The following is a 21,528-nucleotide window of genomic DNA, read 5'->3' as shown; positions in this document are numbered from 1 at the left end:
GGGCCTCCTTTTCGACAGAGGAGTGCCGAATTTCGGAGGCATGGAGGGTGCGGGAAAAAATGCCACGGGCCTGCCCGCTTGGTTGAGGGTGGCGCCAGAGCGACGTCTAATGCATCACTGAAAGGGGAGGGACTCGTCAACTGCGTGCACGTGGCCTTGGTGATGTCTGCCTTGACGCGGTTAAAGGCCTGGCGGGCTGAATGAGTGGGCGGGCCTTGTCCGCATAGTTAGGGACCCACTGGGCGTAATAGGAGAAGAACCCCAGGCATCATTTCAGGGCCTTGGGGCAGTGGGGGAGTTCCATGAGGGGGCGCATGCGGTCGGGATCGGGCCCTAGAACTCCATTTTCCACGACATAGCCAAGGATGGCTAAGCGGTTGGTGTGGAACACGCATTTCTCCTTATTGTACGTGAGATGAAGGAGTTTGGCGGTGTGGAGAAATTTTAGAAGATTAGTGTCGTGGTCCTGCTGATCGTGGCCGCAGATGGTGACGTTGTCTAGGTGCAGGAAGGTGACCCGCTGTCCATACCAGTCAACCATTCAGTCCATCTCACGTTGGAAGACCGAGACCCCATTAGTGACGCCGAAGGGAATCCAAAGGAAGTGATAGAGGCGGCCATCTGCTTCGAACGCAGTGTATTGGCGGTCCTCCGTGCAGATGGGGAGCTGGTGGTAGGCAGACTTCAGGTCTTCCTGCCTTCCCACAGAAGCCGCTCGACCTCCGACCTGATGAAGGTCCTGTCCTGGGCACTGTACCATCTGCTCCTGGGGGCGACGGGTTTGCAATCCGGGGTGAGGTTCGCAAACAAGGAAGGTGGATTGACCTTAAGGGTCGTGAGGCCGCATACAGTGAGGGGGGTGGGGGGGGTAGGGGTCCGCCGAATTTTAAAGTTAAGCTTTGCAGGTGGCACTGGAAGTCCAGGCCGAGTAACAGGGCAGCGCAGAGGTGGGGGAGGATGTAGAGCCGGAAGTTGCTGAACTCTACGCCTTGGTGAGGGTCGCGATGCAGTACCCCCGGATTTCCACAGAATGGGATCCAGAGGCCAGGGAGATTTTCTGGGTAACGGGGTGTACCGCGAGGGGTGGATGAAGCTTTCCGTGCTCCCGGAGCCAAAAAGGCAGGACGTCTTGTGCCCATCGATTTTCACCATTGTCGTTGCGGTTGTGAGGTTGTGGGGACGGGACTGATCCAAGGTGATCGAGGCGAGCTGCGGCCGAAGCTGGGAGGCCCCGGGCTGGTCAGTGGTGGTGGCAGGCGATGAACGGCCAGACGAGCTTTCTGACGAGCAGGGGTCCTGAGGCGCCTTCCAAAATGGCGCCGAAGATGGCGGCGCCCATGGGGCGCACATGGCGAGCGGCATTAAAGATGGCGGCGCACATGGACCACACGTGGCCTGCGGAGAAGAAGATGGTGGCACCCACGGGCCACCCGTTGCTTGTGAGGAGGAAAATGGCAGTGCCCGTAGGTCGCACAATGTGGGTGTAGGAACGCTGGGCCTAGAAAAGCGGCGACTGACCGGGCCTGGTACACAGCAGCAAAATGTCCCTTCTTTCAGCATCCATTGCAGGTTGCGCTCCGCGCCGGGCAGCGCTGCCGGTGGTGTTTGTTCTCCCGTGGAAGTAGCATTTGGGCCCCCCGGGGTTGGCTGGCTGCTGCGCGGTGCAGGCTTGCGGTGGGCTGGGGTCGGTAGCTGGTGGGGCCCACGATGCCCATGCGGTGCGGTCGGGGGCGTACGACTGGACGTTACGGGAGGCCACTGTTAACGAATTGGTGAGCTGCCTGGTTCCCGCGTGATCAAGCGTACCCCCTTCCAATAGGCGCTGGCGGACATACGTCAACCCCATGCCTGTAACAAAGGCGTCTCTGATTAAAAGTTCTGTATGCTGGACTGCCGAAACTGCTTGGCAGTCACAGTTCCTCCCCAGGATGTGCAGGGCACGCCAGAAATCGTCTAGGAACTCACCGGGGAGTTGCTGTCTCGTGGACAGGTGGTGCCTGGCATATTGTTTGTTGACTGTAATGTCAATGTCCTTTCAGGAGCTCCATTGCTTCAGAGCAGGTGGGCGCATCCCGGATGAGAGGAAAAATGTCAGGGCTCACCCGTGAATAAAGGACCTGGAGCTTCTGTGTGTCCGAGGGTTCCTCAGCGGATGTTCGGAGGTAGCTTTCGAAGCAGGCTAGCCAGTGGTTAAAAGCGGACATAGCGTTGGCTGCTTGAGGGCTCAGCTGCAGGCGATCAGGCTTGATGCGAAGTTCCATCGTTTTAATATCTTTGCTCAATAAATTGATGCACTATCAATTACTACAAAGACGAAAGTAGTGAATAATCGAAGCTTTATTGAGCAGAGATGTGTTGCCTCCTGTAGCTGCTCCCAGAATGGGAGCAGCACCGGCGAGCATACACATTTATACGCCGCTTACTGGGCGGAGCCAGCAGGCAGGGATTTACCCATGTACCTCTAGTATATGAGTCTTACCGTACTACCTCTAATACAGTTAGTGGTGACTACCACAGCAGTGCTGTACGGTTCATTTATACAGAGGGCTGATGGTAGTGATGCTGAAACACTTGGGGAAGGTTTGCCACACATGTGCAGATGGTGTATGGTGTGTTTGTCAAATTGGCATGTTTTGATGACATCTCCACCTCCTTTGTGCCACACAATCCAGGGTTTCCAGTGGCAGCAATGGTTCAGAAAGCATTATTGGGCATTGAAACCCACAATCTTTTTATTTAATAATTCTAAATCACCAATTTTCTGCGTCAGCGTTTCCCTTAACCACCGCTCCCTTGCAGGCAGGAGGAACACTTCCAACAAAATGAAGTGAGCATAGGACAGGAGATTGCATCCAGGATGAGTGCAGCAGGGGAATACTGTCACTCATAGATCCCGTGCCATCAGCAGTTGCTTGGCCTGCTGCATGCCAGGAAGATGTGTTGTTTTGGAGAATTACACAACTGAATGCTGCACCAGCTGGAGCACACTTGGCACATATTATTCCTATAACATGGACAGGTGTACTACCAAGGCACTCGTGTAGGTCCAAACAGTCACGGGAAAGCCCACTGTGACTCACTGCCACATTGTTACGTTTTTCCCCAGTGTGCGGGATAGAATGGTCTTGCATCACTGTGCTTCCCAAAAAATGTTCCAATGTGACCCCATTTAAACACTTGAAAATTAATGTGTGTCCCCGACGCCAGCAAAAGCAAAACATAAATAAAGCAGCACAGTAACATTCAGTACATAATTATTAACATTTGCATATTATAGATCACAGGTATGGAAATAACACTCTCTCCCCCAAACACACAGTAACCAGCCAGTCTCCCCCCCAACTCCACCTCTCACAGAGTTGTCAGCCTAGGATACAAGTCCCAGAATCACAGTCAAATACTGACAACAAATAACACCTCAAAATAAAGATGCTGCACACAGTTTGCCAATTGTCCCCCTTTTTCACCTCTAAACCCCCCCCCCCCCAACTCCCCCATCCTCCCCCCCCCCCTCCCCCCCGCCCCGCATTTGGTGACAAGCACAGATAGAAATGGCTTCCACCACGTATAAAACCCCTCCGACTCCCCAAGGCTTTTTCCAACCTTAAGAATTTGTGCAGGTCCCCCAACCACGCCGTGACCCCAGGCAGCATTGCCGCCCTCCAGTTTGGCAAAATCCATCGCCGTGCAGTCAGATAGGCGAAGGCCACAACATCAGCCCCCTTCCCCGACAGCGGCCCCGGCAATTGCGACCCAGCAAAAATCACCATCAAAGGACACGGCGTCATCCTAACTTCCACTATCCCCCACAGAGTCTCGAATTCCACTTCCCAGAAATTCTCCAGCTTTGCAAACACCCAAAACATAGGAATGTGATTAGCTGCCCCCTCCCACACCCCTCGCACATCCTCCACTGCAGGGAACAACTCACTCAGGGTCTGCGTCACATGGACCCTGTGCACTACCTTCAATCGAAGACTCATCCTCACACAAGAGGAGGTCAAGTTGACCCTGTGCATTATTTCGCTCCAGACCCCCACCCATCTCAACCCCCAGCTCTACCTCCCACTTCTGCTAAATCCCTTCCACTAGTGCCTTCTCCATACCCCCCAACCACCCATAGATATTCCCGATCTTCCCTCCCCCCACTCATCCGGATCCAACAACTTTTCTGACAACATATCCTCCAGTAACTGAGGAAATGAGGGTAACTCCATCCGTGCAAAGTCCCGCACCTGTAACTATCTAAACTCTCCCCCGTTGGTAACTTGAACCGCTTCCGCAATGCCTCCAACCCTACAAACTTTAGCCTGTACAAACAGGTCCCAACCCATTCTATCCCTTCAGAATTCCACCTCCTACTCATTGCATCCATCCCTTCAGGTATAAACCTATGGGGCTGGATTCTCCGCACCCCGACCACAAAATCGCGACTGGCGCCGGGGCGGAGAATCGATTTCCCCACACGAAATCGGGACCGGCGCTAATTCCCCGATTCTCTGGGCCCCGACGCACTGCATGTCACCTACCTGCAGCCATTGCTGGAGACCCCCACGCCATTCTATGCCCCGACCGCATGGATCTAAATGGTCCTGCCAGTCGGGATACTGGTGGCTGCGGACTCAGTCCACGGCCTCCCTGGCCGGGGGCAGGCCGATCGGAGGGCAGGGGGGGCTTTATACGTGGCCGGGCAATGTTTGGGCGGGTGGTCAGAGTCGGGCGTGCGGCCGATCGGGGGTCTATTTTTAATGTCCAGCTCCGCAGTCTGAGTCCAGCTCCGCCATGGAGCACGGCGCGGCCGCTGGAGGCTGCCGCCATGCACATGCGCAACCTCCGACCCGGGAGTGCGGGGGTCCGTATCTGCAGCAAAAGCTGCTAGTTTTACGCCGGATCCCTGCTAGCCCCCTGCAGGGTTAGGAATATGTGGCCGCGTGAAAGTCCACAATGTTTACGACAGCGTGGGGACACAGTCACAAAAACAGAGAATCCAGCCCATGGTTCCCACATATTGGGGCCAATACTGACATTTGTCCTAACTCAGAATGCCTCCTCAACGTTTTCCAAATTTTCACCGATGACACCACAACCAGACGGCCAGGAAACATTCCCGGAGAAAACACGAGCGGGGCTGTCACCAGGGCCCCCAAACTCGGTCTCTGCAAGAGACCTCCTCCTCCTGCCCCATCCTGACCCCTCTCTCCCCACCATTGTCTCACCTTCACAGCATTTGCCACCCAATATTAATGCAACAGGTTTGGGCATGCTAGCCCCTCCATTCGCCTCCCTCTCTGCAAAAAGACTCTACTAATCCTCAGCATCTTGCCTGACAAATTCAGAAATCAATTTATCCACCCTTTGGAAAAAAGCTTGAGCAGAAAAATTGGAAGAGATTGAAAGATAAATAAAAATCTTGGCAACACGTTCATTTTCACAGAATCATAGAATCTCGACAATGAAGGAGGCCATTCGGCCCATCAACCCGGCACTGTCCCTCTGAAAGAGCACCCCCACCTAGGCCCAAACCCAACATAAACCCACCTAGGGCCAATTTAACATGACCAATCCACCAAACCCGCACATCTTTGGACTGTGGGAGGAAACCGGAGCACCCGGAGGAAACCCACGCACACACGGGTGGAAAGTGCAAACTCCACACTTGTAGTCATCTGAGGTCGGAATTGGAACCCGGGTCCCTGGTGCAGTGAGGCAGCGATGCTAACCACTGTACCACTGTGCTGCCCGCGGTATGTACCTTCCCCGCCACCTCTTCAAATCCCATTTGACCCCTCTACCAGACCAGTCAGATTCCATTTATGCATAGCTGCCCAGTCATGAGCCACCTGAATCCCCAAATAACAAAACCTTATCCTGGCCACTTTGAATGGCAAGGCGCCAAGATTCACACTTCTCCCCAAGGCATTCACCGGGAAAACCTTGCTTTTCCCACATTCAATTTATACTCAGAAAATGCCCCAAATTTCTCCAGCAAGTCCATAATTCTCCCCTTTCTCTCCAGTGAATTCGCAACATACAACAATAATTTATCGGCGTACAATGACACCTTATGCTCTCAACACCCCACCCCCTTCACAATCCCCTGCCACTCATTCGAAGCTCAGACTGTAATTGCCAAAGGCTCAGTAGCCAACGTGAACATCAACGGAGACAATGGGCATCCCTGCCTTGACCCCTATGTAATCTAAAATACCTGATTCATCACATTCATCTTCACACTCGCTGTGGGGGATATGTATAATAACCGTACCCATGCAACGAACATCAGCCCAAAGCCAAACCTCCTAAGAATCTCAAACAAGTACCTCCTCTTTTTAGCAGCAAGCCGCTGAGGCGTGGGTCTGGCGAATCAGCCAGTAATGCGAGAAGCTCATGGGGGTTCATTTTCGGCACTAAGTGCTGTGAAATATGGACTGCGATCTTGCCAACGCGGCCGCCGAGAAACACCCTGCCATTCGCGCCCATAATGACACTTGGAAATGTTTCCGTTAAATCCTCCTTATATATAGGCATTGTTCCCTACTTTTAATCTCAGTTCTCATTATCAATACTTCTTTCTAGAAAAACATTTTTTCTTCTAACACATTAATGAGTTAGTTTGACTTTCTCAAGCGATCAATCAAGAACAGTGGAAATTATGGTCATTGAATTGCCACACATTTATTAATGCAAGCCATCCCATCACATTAGCTGTATGTACACAGGTACTCTCTTGATTCGCCAATGGTTTCAGCTTCATGAAGCAATAAAGAAAGTTAAGTAGTCATCAATATTCCTTCAGAGGCAGAACAGAATTGTAAAATCATAATGACAGTAGCTAAGGCTATTCAGTCTGTTTATGTTGGTACTATACTGGATCTAATTTCTGTAGTTCAATTCGCTACCGTTTCCCCCACCCCCATACCAACCCGACCCTACCGCCATGCCATTCTTTCCTCATTTCCTTCAGACCATTTAAGTTCATCTTAAATGTCAATAGCTTCTTCAGCTAATGCATTTTATATTCGAATCAGCCTTTGTTGTACAACATGCAGACAGCAGCTGAAACAGTTTGAAGCAGTCATGTACATTCCCAGCTCAGCCACATGACCTCCCAGATATTCCCAAACTCAGCCAGTGACTGAGTTACACTTGCCTGTACCAATCAAAGCACAGACACCCACTTGCTGCTCAAAGTACTTCCTTTAGGTTAAAGGGAATTGGGGCTCACAGTCCACCCCTTTGCCGTTTGGCAGCAAGCAGCCAATGGCTCCAGGATCGGAGGAAGGGGAATTCATGACCACAAAACCTATCTCTGCGACCCCAATGGGGTCACAGAGAAGAGGTTTCCACTTGTGGGTGGTCCAAAACTAGAAGATGATAAATGTAAGATAGTTACTGAAAAATCTAAAAGGGAAATCAAGAGACACCTCTTCACCCAAAGCATGGTAAGAATGCAGAACGCATCACCAGAAGGAGTAGTTGAAATGAATGAAATAGATTCTTTTGGGGGCAAACTAGATAGGAACATTAGTGAATAAAGAATAGGAGATACTGACAAGGTTAGATGAAGTAGAGTGGGGAAAGTCCATGAGGACCCTAAATGCCAACACAGACCAGTTGGACTGAATGGTCTGTGTACATACTGCAGACTGTATGGCCTGACGTGAATTTGAAGGCACCATTTGAGGGATAGGATGAAATCGCTGTGGCCAAAATCCAGACGTCAACTCAACAGATCGGAATCTGCAAGTTTTGTCTCTCCAAGCTGTGCAGTTGGCATAACACGTTCCTGCTCAACATCATGGGCAATGTGCAACTGGAAATTAGAGATGTTCATGAAGGATGGTGTACAATGAGACAGGATAACACTGAATCAATGTTGCCTCACTGGATTTACTAATGGGTGCAATCAGGAGAAGGAAGGACATGCTTTCTCCAGCAACAGGTGGAAGAAACTTTTATTTACATTTTTCCAATTAAGAGGCAATTTAGCGTGGCCAATTCACCTACCCTGCACATCTTTGGGCTATGGGGGTGAGACCCATGCAGACATAGGAAGGATGTGTAAACTCCACACAGACAGTGACCCAGGGCCGGAATCGAACCTGGGTTCTCGGCTCCATGAGGCCACAGTGCTAACCACTGTGCCACCGTGCTGCCCTTTGGTGGAAGAAACATGAGGCTCTCCCAAGAAGTAGGTAAGGAGATGAGCATCAGGAACACTCAAAGGAAACAAATAGAAAGCAGAGTAGAGAGATGAGAGAGAATATGTGGAGAAAGAAAGAGGGAAAACATCAGTGGTGTAAGAGCACTTCAAGCAGGTGTCAACCAATGTCTACAGTGAGACATTTTTCTGACAATGTGTTTTTGTTGTCTGAGATGTTAAAACATTCTCAAATGATGTTAATATTTAAGTTAAATCGTCTTTAATCTATTCGAACATAGTACTGGTGTTGTGAAATTGGACTAACTCACTGAGGGTCCAGTACATGAATAATAGAAAGGTTGAGGATGAGGCCATTCAATCCATTGTGTTTGTGCCAGCTCTCTGCAAAAACAATTGGTCTTGTCCCACTTTCCCTATATTTCTTGATAGATTTACAATCATTGTGGCCACACCCAGATTTCATCATGTGCTACAGAATTTCGTATCAGTTTTGCTAATTCCTTTTCACTCATATTTCTTGCTTCACTGTTCATTTCTGTTTAGTTCAGCTCCAATCTATATTGTTATTGTGGGGAATGACAATGCAACCATCCACTTAGTTTCAGGAAAACTAATTATCTGTTACTATTAGCAGTTTAAAACTTCTGTTCATTTCCTGTGCAAACGCCTTCTCATGTTCTCTTTTATGTAACTTCTTCCCTCAGTTGAAATTATTCTATATGTAACTGGTAGGTGTTATTCTCTACATAACCTTTATCAGTGAATATCGTTTACGATGCATTTTCCTTCTCTCTTTTAATTAGCCATGTAATTCACTTTTTCAGGATGTGTCATTTTTCACAAATATTCTCTCTTTCATTTTATGATCAATATCCTTGGTCCATGTCATCACATATGATTCTGTGTAAAATAATCAAGTCATATGAAAACAATTTTACGAAACATTGTATGATGCTAAATTTTCAAAGGGTCAAAATTTTCAAACCATCAGCCGCTTGTCATAATCCTTTCAGTAACAGGCAAATTACCCATTCTGTAAAGACTTTCTGAACAGGAAATGGGCCCCAATGTTAAGATGAAACAGCACATTAAAGAAAAATCACTGGAGCGTTAAATGTTAACAGGTTGATATAATTCTCTACTACAGAGTGAATGATGTGCTTAATTATTTAATACTTTTAGCCATTGGAGGAGATGCCTCGAATGGAACATTCTAAATGAGTGTAATATTAAGAATTCAAATACTATAGTTTATTAGCTTTTCAGAAAATCATTTCTGTGCTAATTCCAGTTTATATATTCACATCACTGTTTACAGCTTACTGTAGCTCACAAATTAATATTTGTTGTCACTCTAATCTCACCGCATTCACTCCCCATCCCAACCCCTCTTTGACATCCCTGTGTTTCAGCATTTTAACTCTGAGTCTCACCTCCCTGACATCACCATTTTAAGGCCCCCAGCCCTACTCTCGCCTCCATGCCTCACCCTTTAACTCATATCACCTACTCTCCTGTATATCGCTTCATCATAACCCTGCAATCCTACTCCCATCTTCCTGTGTTCCACCCGTTCAATTCTCCCTCCCAATCTTGTTCTCAGCCCTTGGGCGGGATTTACCGGCTGATCATGCTGGCGGGATATTCCAGTTCCATGACAGCGCACGGGTTTCTCCGCGATGACGGGTGCAATCAACAGGAAATCCGTTGACAATGGTGGGACCAGTAAATCCTGCTGGCGGGCCACTTCAGTCACCGCAAAACACGCGGCGGGTTGGTCGGTAAATCCCGCCCAAGTGTTCCACCATTTTAATCCCCTCTCAATGGCACACTGACTTCACTACTCAGCACTTTGATACCGCCCCCTCCCTCCCCCTCTCAGGTCCCAATCACACTCTCACCTTCCTTTCTTTAACCTACCTCATTATTCCAAGATGAACACAGGAATCAGAAACAGAGAGTCACAGAGATTTACAACACAATAAAGGAGGCCTTTCCACCCATCATGTCTACGGCAGCCACCAAAAACCCTGGGCGGGATTCTCCGAACCACTGCCGGACCGGAGAATCGGCGGGGGGGGGGGGGGGGGCGGCATGAATCCCGCCCCCGCCGGATGCCGAATTGTCCTGCGCCGGGGTTTTGGCGCGGGCGGAAATCGCGCCGGTTGGCGGCCTCTGGCAACACCCCCCTGCCGATTTTCCGGCCCGCAATGGGCCGAGTGGCCGCCCGTTTTAGGCCGGTCCCGCCGGCGTAAATTAGACGTGGTACTTACTGACGGGCCCTGGCTCTGCGGGCAGCCTCCGAGATCCTCAGGGCGATATGGCCCCGGGGGGTGCCCCCACGGTGGCCTGGCTCGCGATTAGGGCCCATCGATCTGCAGGCAGATCTGTGCTGTGGGGGCACTCTTTCCCTCCGCACCGGCTGCTGTGGACCTCCGCCGTGGCCGGTGCGGAGACAAACCCCCCTGCGGATGCGCTGGGATGACGCCAGCACACGCTGGCGCTCCCGCACATGTGGCAACTCGCGCCGGCCGGCAGAGGCCCTTCGGCGCCGGTTTTCGCGGCGCCAAGCCCCTTCCATGCCGGTTGGCATGGCGCCAACCCCGCCGCCGCTGGCCTAGCCCCCGAAGGTGCGGAGGATTCCGCACCTTCCGGGCGGCCTGACGCTGGAGTGGTTCACGCTAATCCTCGGCGCCGGGACCGGCCGCCCTGCTGGGTAGGGGAGAACCCCGCCACCTATCTTTCCAATCCCTTCCAAGTCCCATGAGTCGCACGCGGCCGGGGGTGGACAAAATGGACGCTCCCATGAGTCGCACGCGGCCGGGGGTGGACAAAATGGTCGCTCCCATGGATCGCACGCGGCCTGTGGGTAGGAAGATGGCAGCGCCCGTCCCCCCCTCGTGGTGTCCGGGGTCCAAAATGGCGGCGCCCGTTGGCCGCCCGTGGGTCGCTGGGGGAGTTGAGCCCGTGGTCCCATTTGTTCCCCGGAGATTGCGGCGACCCCATGGGACTGGCACACCGCTGCGTAGTGCCCCTTTTTACCGCAGCTTTTGCAGGTGGCCGAGCGGGCCGGGCAGCGCTGGCGGGGGTGTTTTGACTGCAGAAATAGCAGCGGGGGCCCCCCGGGTAGTCTGGGATTCTGGCTGTGCATGCTTGCGGAGGGGTTGGGGTTGCCGGGGGGTCGGTCGCGGCGGGGGTCCACGGAGCCCAAGGGGCTGCAGCGCGGTCGGGGGCATAGGCGCGGGCGTTTTGGGAGGCCACGTCGAGTGAGGCTGCGAGGGCCCGTACCTTTGTGAGTCCGAGAGAGTCTTTCTCTAAAAGTCTCTGGCGAATTTGCGACGATGCCAAACCTGCTACGTAAGAGTCTCTGACCAGGAGGTCCGTATGTTCGTTCGCCGTAACCGCTGGGCAGTTGCAGTTTCGTCCCAGGATCGTTAGAGCGTTGAAGAAATCGTCTAGCGATTCCCCGGGGATTTGTCGTCTCGTCGCGAGCTGGTAGCGTGCGTAGACCTGGTTGACGGGCTTAATGTAGATCTCCTTCAGCAAGTTGATCGCCTCTGGGAATTCTTCCGCGCCCTCGATGAGTGAGTGGATTTCGGGACTCACCCTGGAATGCAGGACCTGCATCTTCTGGTCTTCTGTTGGTCTGCCGGGGGCCGTTCGGAGGTATCCCTCAAAGCACGCCAGCCAGTGCTTAAACGCGGATGCTGCGTTTGCTGCGTGGGGGCTGATTCGCAGGCACTCCGGGGTGATCCGGAGCTCCATATTCCTTTTTAAGTCTGCTCAATAAATTGTAGCACCATCGATCACACACGAGGCGAGACGTAAAGAACTTCAATCGAGGCTTTATTGAGCAGACTTGTTCAGACACGTTCCCCAGCAGCTCACTCACAGAATGCAGCTGCGGGGATTAAACCCAGGTTCTTATATCCCTCCTATCTGGGTGGAGCCCAGTAGGTGGAGGATCCAATCGGGATCCAGCATCTGTCCTCCAATAGCTCCTCGGCATTCCTGGTGTACCGTATTACCCCTAATACATACCACCACAACGTACTAATCTAAATACTTCTTAAATGTTGTGAGGGTTGCCACTTCTACCACCCTTTCAGGCAGTGAATTCCATAGTCCCACCACCTTCCGAGTGAAAAAGGTTTTCTTGAAATCCGCTCTAAATCTCCTGCTCCTTACATTAAATCTGTGCCCCCTGGTTACTGATCCTTCCACGAAGGGGAAAAGTTCTTTCCCATCTACCCCATCTATGTCCCTCATAATTTTGTGCACCTTGTACATGTCCCCTGCAGCCTTCTCTGCTCCAAGGAGAGCAACCCCAGCCTAACCCCAGCCTAACCAGCCTCTTTTCACAGCTGAAACACTCCAGCCCTGACAACATCCAGGGGCAGGTTTCTCCAATAATGGGGCTATGTCCCCATTCCAGCGTCAAAACTCGGGTCAATCACTCTGGACTTTCCTGACGAACGTCCAGAGTGATTCTCCTACTTGAAGGGGGCTCGCAGGGCCCCGGAGTAGTCCCCGCAGTTCCGGCTGCCGATACAGGGCCCTGCACTTCCGGTTGGGGGGTCCGGGCATGTGCCCGACGGCAGCCTGCGTCAGCCGCCCCGCGCGATATGGCGGGCTCCCGCGGACCGGCACCAAAAAGATAGGCCCACCCTGAGATTGAGTGCGCCCACGGATCGGTGGCCCCCGATCGATAGCCTGGCTGTCTGTGAGGCCCCCACCGCGAAGGATCCCCCCGCCCCCCATCAGGGCAGCCGTGGACTGACTCCACAGAGCCACTGGCCATTCCTGACAGGCAAAACATGGTTAGAACTCGGCCAGTTTACGTCGGGAATCGCTGCGGGAGCCTCTGTCAATGGCCCCCGACCCGTACCGCGTAGACCACACGCTCGCCGTCCCTGGAGAATCGCGGGAGCGGCGTCAGACCGGATTTCGGGTTTGACGCCCATTCCCCCCCCACGCGCCGATCGTGGTTTTGGCTTGGAGAATCCCGCCCCGGGTGTCCCGTCCCTTTTCCTGGACATTTAGCTGACTCTGAACACCACCTACAGTAACTGTGGTTGTTTACAGTGAGGAGCTGGTGAAGTGGGACTGAACAATCTAATCTGGGTGAAAGGAAGGTGGATTGTTTTCCTAATGAGGGAAAGGATCTTTGGGATGTTGGCCTGTCTTATTGTCATTTGGAAAGGCTTAAATATTTTTGTAATAAAAGCAAATTACTGCGGATGCTAGAATCTGAAACCAAAGCGAAAACGCTGGAAAATCTCAGCAGGTCTGGCAGCATCTGTAGGGACAGTAAAGAGCTAACGTTTCGAGTCCAGATGACCCTTTGTCAAAGCTTTGTCAAAGATTTTTGTGTTTAATTTGCGCCCATTCAAAGTAATGTAGCCAGCACACAAACTTTCTGCTGCCTGCTAATTTAAACGATAGTGCCACTCAGCCCAGCACTAACCAGCACTGTTGAGTGGCTGCAGACCTCAACAGCAAACCCATGGATTTGTATGAGGTGAGCAATATTTAAAACAAGCCCGCAGAGAAGCTCCATCTTGGTTCCAGCTGACACTGTAACAAACCCACAAGAATTGTGAAGATGGTGCAACATGGCAGAGGGCAGGTTCACGGATTTTGTGAGGCAGTCCTTGAGGCCCTGGTGCAAGAGATGAACAGGAGGAGCAATGTCCTGAATTCACATGGGGCTCGAGGCTCTCCAGACAGGCATTTAGATGGGAATAGGAGCTGATATCCACAGTAAGCAATGTGGACAATTCAGACTGGATACAGTGTCATAAAAAGTGCAATGACTTCACATGAGTGCTGTGGTGAACCACTGTATTAGGGGATGTAAGGTAGGACCTGCACTACAGGTTCGCCGGTAGCCCCTGCCGGCTGGCTCCACCCATTAAGAACTGTATAAATATGCATGACCTCCAGTGCCCTGCCATTTCGCCAGCTGTAGCAGGAGGCCACGCATCTGACTGTAATAAAGCCACAGTTGTACCCAACTTTAGTCTTTGTGCAATTGATCGTGCATCAAGTGGTCAGGTCATTGCATTCATCTCCTCATCTTTATTTGAACCACTGGCCACACACTCTGCTCAATTCACCAAAACCCACCTCGCTCAGCTACCAACGAGCTCTATCAGTCACAATGGATAGCTCATTCCTCACTTCACCTAACTCTTGCACACTTAGCTGCTGCTGCAAGCCTCCCACTCACATCTCACAGCTTGCACACACTACCAGCTATTAACCATGTGATGCGACCATCAATTCACATGAGACGATTAGTGGCAGTCAACAGTGGTTTTAATAAGCTAGATCTGTGCCTGCCTGCGACTGCTCTGCACTGAGAGCCGTGTCGCCTACAGGCTGCAGATCTATATACCACCCCCGAGGGGGAGGAGCCATAGGCGGAGACCACAAGGGCATCGATAATAATACAATACAATACAACACAATGGTGAATTGTAGCAGCAATACGTTCACCACATTCACCCCCTATTAAAAAATTGTAAGTCCAACGGTGGTGACGTGGGCTCACAGATCGAGTCTGTCCGGCGCCTTGATCGTTCGCTGTGATCGCCTCAGCTCCGGATTCGCTGCAGGCACGGGCGTTGAACTCGTCGCTGCGGGCACGGGTGTTGGGCTCGTTGACTCCGGGAGCGTGTCGTCTGGAGCTTCGATCCGGCGGGTCGGTGATGGGGGGAGGGGGTTGTGTAGACAATGTAGGGGCGGGGGCGGTGTTCGGTGTAGGTGGGGGGGGGGCATAGGTGATGGTCGCTGGGGAACCGGCGGGTGCCAGATCCCGGAGGGAGACTGTATCTTGTTGGCCGTCGCGGTGCGCCAAATAGGCATACTGAGGGTTGGCATGTAGGAGGTGGACCCTCTCGACCAGGGCGTCGGACTTATGGCTCCTCACGTGCTTCAGGAGGAGGACAGGCCCTGGTGTTGTCAGCCAGGATGGAAGCGAGACCCCGGAGGTGAATTTTCTGGGGAAGACAAATAGACAGTCGTGAGGGGTCTCGTTCGTGGCTGTGCAGATGAGCGACCGAATGGAGTGGAGTGCATCGGGCAGGACTTCCTGCCAGCCGGAACCCGGGAGATTTCTAGACCATAGGGCCAGAAGGATGGCCTTCCATACCGTTGCGTTCTCCCTCTCCACCTGTCCGTTTCCCCGGAGGTTGTAGCTGGTAGTCCTGCTTGAGGCAATGCCCTTACCGAGCAGGTAGTGACGCAGCTCATCGCTCATAAACGAGGAGCCCGGTCATTGTGGACATCAGTGGGGAAACCGAACAGGGTGAAGATGCTGTGCAGGGCTTTAAGGACAGTGGATGCAGTCATGTCGGGGCATGGGATGGCAAAGGGGAAGCGGGAGTATTCATCAACGACGTTGAGAAAATACACGTTGCGGCCAGTGGAGGGGAGGGGCCCTTTGAAATCGATGCTGAGGCGCTCAAAGGGGCGGGATGCCTTCACCAGGTGGGCCTTGTCTGGCCGATAGAAGTGCGGCTTGCACTCCGCGCAGACATGGCAGTCACTGGTCATGGCCCTGATCTCCTCGGTGGAGTAGGGCAGGTTGTGGGCCTTGATGAAGTGGAGAAGCCGGGTGACCCCCGGGTGACAGAGGTCATTGTGGATGGCCTGAAGTCAGTCATCTTGTGCGCTGGCGCATGTGCCGCGGGACAGGGCATCTGGGGGCTCTTTGAGCTTCCCAGGACGATACGCGATATCGTAATTATAGGTGGAGAGTTCGATTCTCCACCTCAAGATTTTATCATTCTTGATCTTGCCCCGCTGTGCGTTGTTGAACATGAAGGCTACCGACCGTTGGTCAGTGAGGAGAGTGAATCTCCTGCCAGCCAGGTAATGCCTCCAATGCCACACAGCTTCAACGATAGCTTAGGCCTCCTTTTCGACGGATGAGTGCCGAATTTCTGAGGCATGAAGGGAGCGGGAAAAGAATGCCACGGGCCTGCCTGCCTGACTGAGGGTGGCGGCTAGGGCGACGTCTGATGCGTCGATTTCTCCTTGGAAGGGCGGTATCTAATCTACAGCGTGCATTGTGGCCTTGGCAATATCAACTCTGATCCGGGCCAAGGCCTGTTGGGCCTCGGCCGTCAGGGGAAACTGGGTGGACTGTATGACTGGGCAGGCCTTGTCCGCATAGTTTGGGACCCACTGAGCGTAGTACGAAAAGAACCCCAGACATCGTTTGAGTGCCTTGGGGCAGTGGGAGCTCAATGAGGGGGCGCATGTGGTCGTGATCGGGCCCCAGAACTCTGTTCTGGACCACATAGCCGAGGATGGATAAGCGGATTGTACGGAACACACACTTCTCCTTGTTGTAAGTGAGGTTTAGGAGAGTAGCGGTGTGGAGAAATTTAGCAAGGTTGGCGTCGTTGTCCTGCTGATCATGGCCGCAGATGGTGACGTTGTGTAGGTACGGAAAGGTGGCCCGCAACCCGTACCGGTCGACCATTCGGTCCATCTCCCTTTGGAAGACCGAGACTCCGTTTGTGCCGCCGAAGGGGACCCTAAGGAAGTAGTATAGGCGGCCGTCTGCCTCGAAGGTGGTGTATGGACGGTCCGATTTATGAATGGGGAGCTGGTGGTAGGCGGATTTCAGGTCAACCGTTGAGAAGACCCGGTACTGTGCAATCTGGTTAACCATGTCAGATATGCGTGGGAGGGGATACGAGCCGAGCTGCGTGTACCGGTTGATGGTCTGGCTGTAGTCCACGACCGTTCGGTGTTTCTCCCCAGTTTTAACTACTACCACTTGAGCTCTCCAGAGGCTGTTGCTGGCCTCGATGATGCCTTCCCGAAGCAGCCACTGGACTTCGGACCTGATGAAGGTCTTGTCCTGGGTGCTGTACCGTCTGCTCCTGGTGGCAACGGGTTTGCAATCTGGAGTTAGATTGGCAAAGAGGGAAGGTGGGTCGACCTTTAGGGTCGCGAGGCCGCACACAGTTGGTCGGTGACGAAGGTGAACCTCCTACCGGCCAGGTAGTGCCTCCAATGCCGCACAGCTTCCACAATTGCTTGAGCTTTCTTTTCGGCAGAGGAGTGTCGAATCTCGGAGGCGTTGAGGGTACGGGAAAAAAAGGCCACTGACCTGCCTGCCTGGTTAAGGGTAGCGGCCAGGGCGACATCCGACACGTCGCTCTCCACCTGGAAGGGGATGGACTCGTCCACCGCATGCATCGCGGTCTTGGTAATGCTGCATTGATGCGGCTGAAGGCCAGGCGGGTCTCAGTCATCAGGGGAAAGATGGTGGCTTTGATAAGTGGGCGGGCTTTGTCCGCATAGTTGGGGACCCACTGGGCATAATATGAAAAGAACCCCAGGCATCTCTTCAGGGCCTTGGGGCAGTGGGGAAGGAGGAGTTGCCGGAGAGGGCGCATGCAGTCGGGGTCAGGCCCTAAGACTTCGTTTTCCATGACATAGCCGAGGATGGCTAGTCGGGTTGTGCGGAAAACGCATTTCTCCTTGTTGTAGGTGAGATTGAGGGCTTGGGCGGTTTGGAGGAACTTCTGAAGGTTAGCATCGTGGTCCTGCTGATCATGCCCGCAGATGGTGACGTTATCCAAGTACGGGAACATGGCCCGCAGCCCGTACTGGTCAACCATTCGGTCCATCGTTCTTTGGCGTACCGAGACCCCATTGGTGACGGCCGAAGGGGACCCTGAGGAAGTGGAAGAGCCGGCCGTCTGCCTCAAAGGCAGTGTAGTGGCAGTCTTCCAGGCGTTTGGAAGCTGGTGGTATGCGGACTTCAGATCTACCGTGGAGAAAACCCAGTAGTGTACAATCTGATTAACCATGTCCGCTATGCGGGGGAGGGGGTACGCATTGTTGCTCTGTTTATTTGGTTCTAAATATGGCGGTCAATATGGTCGCCTTTCTTAATCCTAATTATGTTCACTTAAGAGTCGCCAGGTATCTCTCGATACCGCCACAAGGTTCAAACCCAAATACTGATCAAAGAGCCAATACACCAGTTAGTTAGTTCAAAGTCAATACTATTTGTTTACACACACAGTAAGATCTACTCATGCACAACAGTACTACAAACTAAACTATTGCTAACGCCTATACTTAACTTCGGGTGCCCACTTAGTCAGAGGAACAATGGCCGTTGTTCGGATCTGAGGCTGTTGGATTCGAAGAGGTACAGGAGAACAGCTAAGGTCGTCCGTCTGGTAGCAAGCATTGACCTTGAACTTACTTGCTTCTGGTGATGCTGGTGGAAGGGTCTCTCCGCTTTGAGAGCCAAGTCCAAGAGAGCGAATCTCTCTCGGGGGTTTCTTCTTATACTTGGAGGGGCTTCGCGTGCTTGTAGGCGGGCCTTAAACTTGGTCCCAATTAATTGGGCCGCTTCTCGATCACTGTTATCGATCTTGACCAATAAAGGGGTGGGTTCCCTGATGGCTGCGCGTGTCTTAGGTGGCCGTTGGCCTTGTTTTGTTGGTGCTTGTCGGTTGGGGAACTGGCGTCGGGATGTCTGCAATAGTATCGGTTACCGGAGTATCATTCTTTTATTTCCCGGAGATGGGTTAGCAATACGCTAATCGACCCATAGTTTCAATTCCGTCTGGGAGCTGTTTCCCAAATATACATTCAGGCTCTGTGCCTGCTTGTTTTCTAGCATTGTCCACAGTTCTCTGTATTCTTTGTGAGCGTCCATTTTGTATTCTGGAAGTGGCCATCCCAGATGGCTACAGCATCGAGTTGCGTGTAACGATTTATGGTCTGGCTGTAGTCGACAACCATCCGGTTCTTTTTCCCGGTCCTGACGACCACCACTTGGGCTCTCCAGGGGCTATTACTGGCCTCGATGATCCCCTCCCTCAAGAGACGCTGGACCTCCAACTTGATAAAAGTCCTGTCCTGGGCACTGTACCGCCTGCTCCTGGTGGCAACGGGTTTACAGTCGGAGGTGAGGCTCACGAAGAGCGAGGAAGGGGCGACCTTAAGGGTCGCGAGGCTACATACGGTGAGAGGGGGTAGGAGTCTGCCGAACTTCAGGGTCAGGCTTCTGAGGTTGCACTGGAAATCCAGTCCTAACAAGAGAGGAGCGCAGAGATGGGGGAGGACATAGAGTTTAAAATTGGCGTACTCGGTGCCCTGTATCGCGAGGTTCGCGACACAGTACCCCCGGATCTGCACTGAATGTGATCCGGAAGCAAGGGAAATTGTTAGGATGCGGGGGAAATCTGGAGGGAACAACGTCTTACCGTGTCCGGATGGATGAAGCTCTCCGTGCTCCCAGAGTCAAATAGACAGGGCGTTTCGTGCCCATTGACCCGGACGGTCATCATGGAATTCTTGAGGTGCTTGGGCCGTGACTGGTCGAGGGTGACAGCGCCAAGCTGTGGGTAGCCGGCATGGTCGGTGGTAGCAGGGTGGTCCCAAGATGGCGGCCCCCATCGGTCGCACATGTCGGGCAGCATTGAAGATGGCAGCCAAGATGGCGGCCCCCATCGGTCGCACGTGTCGGGTGACGTTGAAGATGGTGGCCAAGATTGCGGGCCCCCCCATGAGTCGTACGTGTCGGGTAGGGTAAAAGATGGCGGCCCCCACGGATAGCATGAGGCGGATGACGCGTCAGAAGGGGGCGGTACCGGCAGGCATGCAGCCATGCTGCGGGGTCTGCGGGCCTGTGAGTTTGTGAGTCGGGCCTGCGATTTTGCAACTTTGGGTCGGGCCAAGCAGACTTTGGAAAAATGTCCTTTCTTGCCGCAGTCGCTGCAGGTCGCGTTCCGAGCTGGGCAACGCTGCCAGGGGTGCTGGTTCTGGCCGCAGAAATTGCAAGGCGGCCCCCTGGGTTGGGTACAGGCCTGGGACACCCTCGGGTCGGGTGACGGTCGTGCTTCCGGCACCCACGAGGAAGTCGCGCGGTCGGAGGGGAAAGCATTTAGACTCTGGAAACTACCTCTTATGAGGTGGATAGTTTTACCGTCTCTTCTAGGTCGAGGGTGACCTTTTCGAGCAGACGCTGTCTGACATAGTTGGACCAGACTCCAGCCACATAGGAGTCCCGGATGGCGAGTCCCATGTGCTGCGAGGCCGTGACGTCCTTGCAGTTGCAGTTTCGAGCGAGTACCCTCAGGTCGCGTAGATATTCCTCCAGCGATTCCCCGGGGCATTGACGACGTGTGGTGAGGAGATGCCGCGCGAACACTTCGTTCACCGGCCTCACGTAGTGTCTTTTCAGGATCGCAACCGCGTCTGCGAATGTGGTCGTATGTTCGATGTACAGAGATTCTGTGGCTCACCCGGATGTGGAGGAGACTCAGTTTCTGTGCCTCGGTGACGGCGGGCGAGGAGGAGGAGGTGAGGTAGGCCTCAAAGCAGCGGAGCCAGTGTGAAAAGATTCCTTTGGCTTCAGCTGCCTGTGGGTCGAGTTCCAGAAGATCAGGTTTCAGGGCGGCTTCCATTGCGATATCTTAGCTAATTAAATTGATGGGACCATCAATTCACACAAGACGATTAGTAGAAGTGAACAGTGGTTTTAATAAGCTCGATCTGTGCCTGCCTGCGACTGCTCTGTACTGAGTGCCACCCACAGGCTGCAGATTTATATACCACCCCCGAGGGGGCGGAGCCATAGGTGGAGCGCACTAGGGCATCAACATAATACAATACAATACAATAGAATGGTGAATTGCAGCAGCAATACGTTCACTACACCATGACAGCCACATTTCCCAAACACATTACATCATACTGACCGATACACTTTCCTCTATGAGGACAGGATGGTTCAGAGTTTCAGACTATGAGAATTCAGCAGTAATGGACAGGCACCCTCAGTATCCTCATCCACAATGAGGTGATTGGTATAATTGGATCTGCCATCGGAGGCCATGGCCAGTGCCGAGACAGAGACCCTTAGATGATGATGATATGTTCCTGCCGAATCCACTTTATCGGATCCCACTGCACTCTAATTGCACAATCTTTTCTGGTTTACAAACTGCACATGGCATAACTGTGCACCTCTTGCTTTCCCACCTCTCGCCACAAGCCTATCTTGTGTCTCCCTTCTTTCAGGCATCCTAAGTCTGCAATCAACTCAAGCATGGGCGTAAGAACATAAGATTAAGAGAAGCAGGACACTGATGATGAAGGAAGAGCATCTTTCAATCTCACACCAATAGCCATCGCTCAGGTACGGGCATTTCTTGAACTCTGGAGGGTAGCATAGAAAAGGGATCTACACCTGTTGAGTCACCAGGTATGAGTGGGCTGCAGCCACGGCAGTGGGAAAGGGTTGGGCAGATTCCACTTCACCTGAGTTCTGCTGCGTAGGGCTCAGGTGAGGACACTGTGGAAGCAGCAAACAGAAA

The 21,528-nt window shown here is 52.7% G+C and overlaps 1 protein-coding gene across 4 annotated transcripts in view; it reads right to left on the bottom strand.

The window, feature by feature from the left end:
* Nucleotides 1-21,528, bottom strand: part of rps6ka2 (ribosomal protein S6 kinase, polypeptide 2) — a 531,365-nt gene that overhangs the window by 274,293 nt on the left and 235,544 nt on the right. For 2 of the 4 annotated variants that reach the window (XM_072507732.1, XM_072507733.1), the window contains exon 1: nucleotides 11,453-12,102. The exons of the other annotated variants lie outside the window; for them this stretch is intronic. In XM_072507732.1, coding sequence (XP_072363833.1) covers nucleotides 11,453-11,929 — 477 coding nt within the window. In that variant the 5' untranslated portion in view covers nucleotides 11,930-12,102. Of the gene's footprint in view, nucleotides 1-11,452; nucleotides 12,103-21,528 lie in introns of those variants that run through there. 4 annotated transcript variants of the gene reach the window in all.

The sequence above is a fragment of the Scyliorhinus torazame genome, chromosome 1 (genome assembly GCF_047496885.1).
Source record: "Scyliorhinus torazame isolate Kashiwa2021f chromosome 1, sScyTor2.1, whole genome shotgun sequence".
Lineage (NCBI taxonomy): Eukaryota > Metazoa > Chordata > Chondrichthyes > Carcharhiniformes > Scyliorhinidae > Scyliorhinus > Scyliorhinus torazame.
This window is presented reverse-complemented; position numbering and strand designations above follow the sequence as displayed.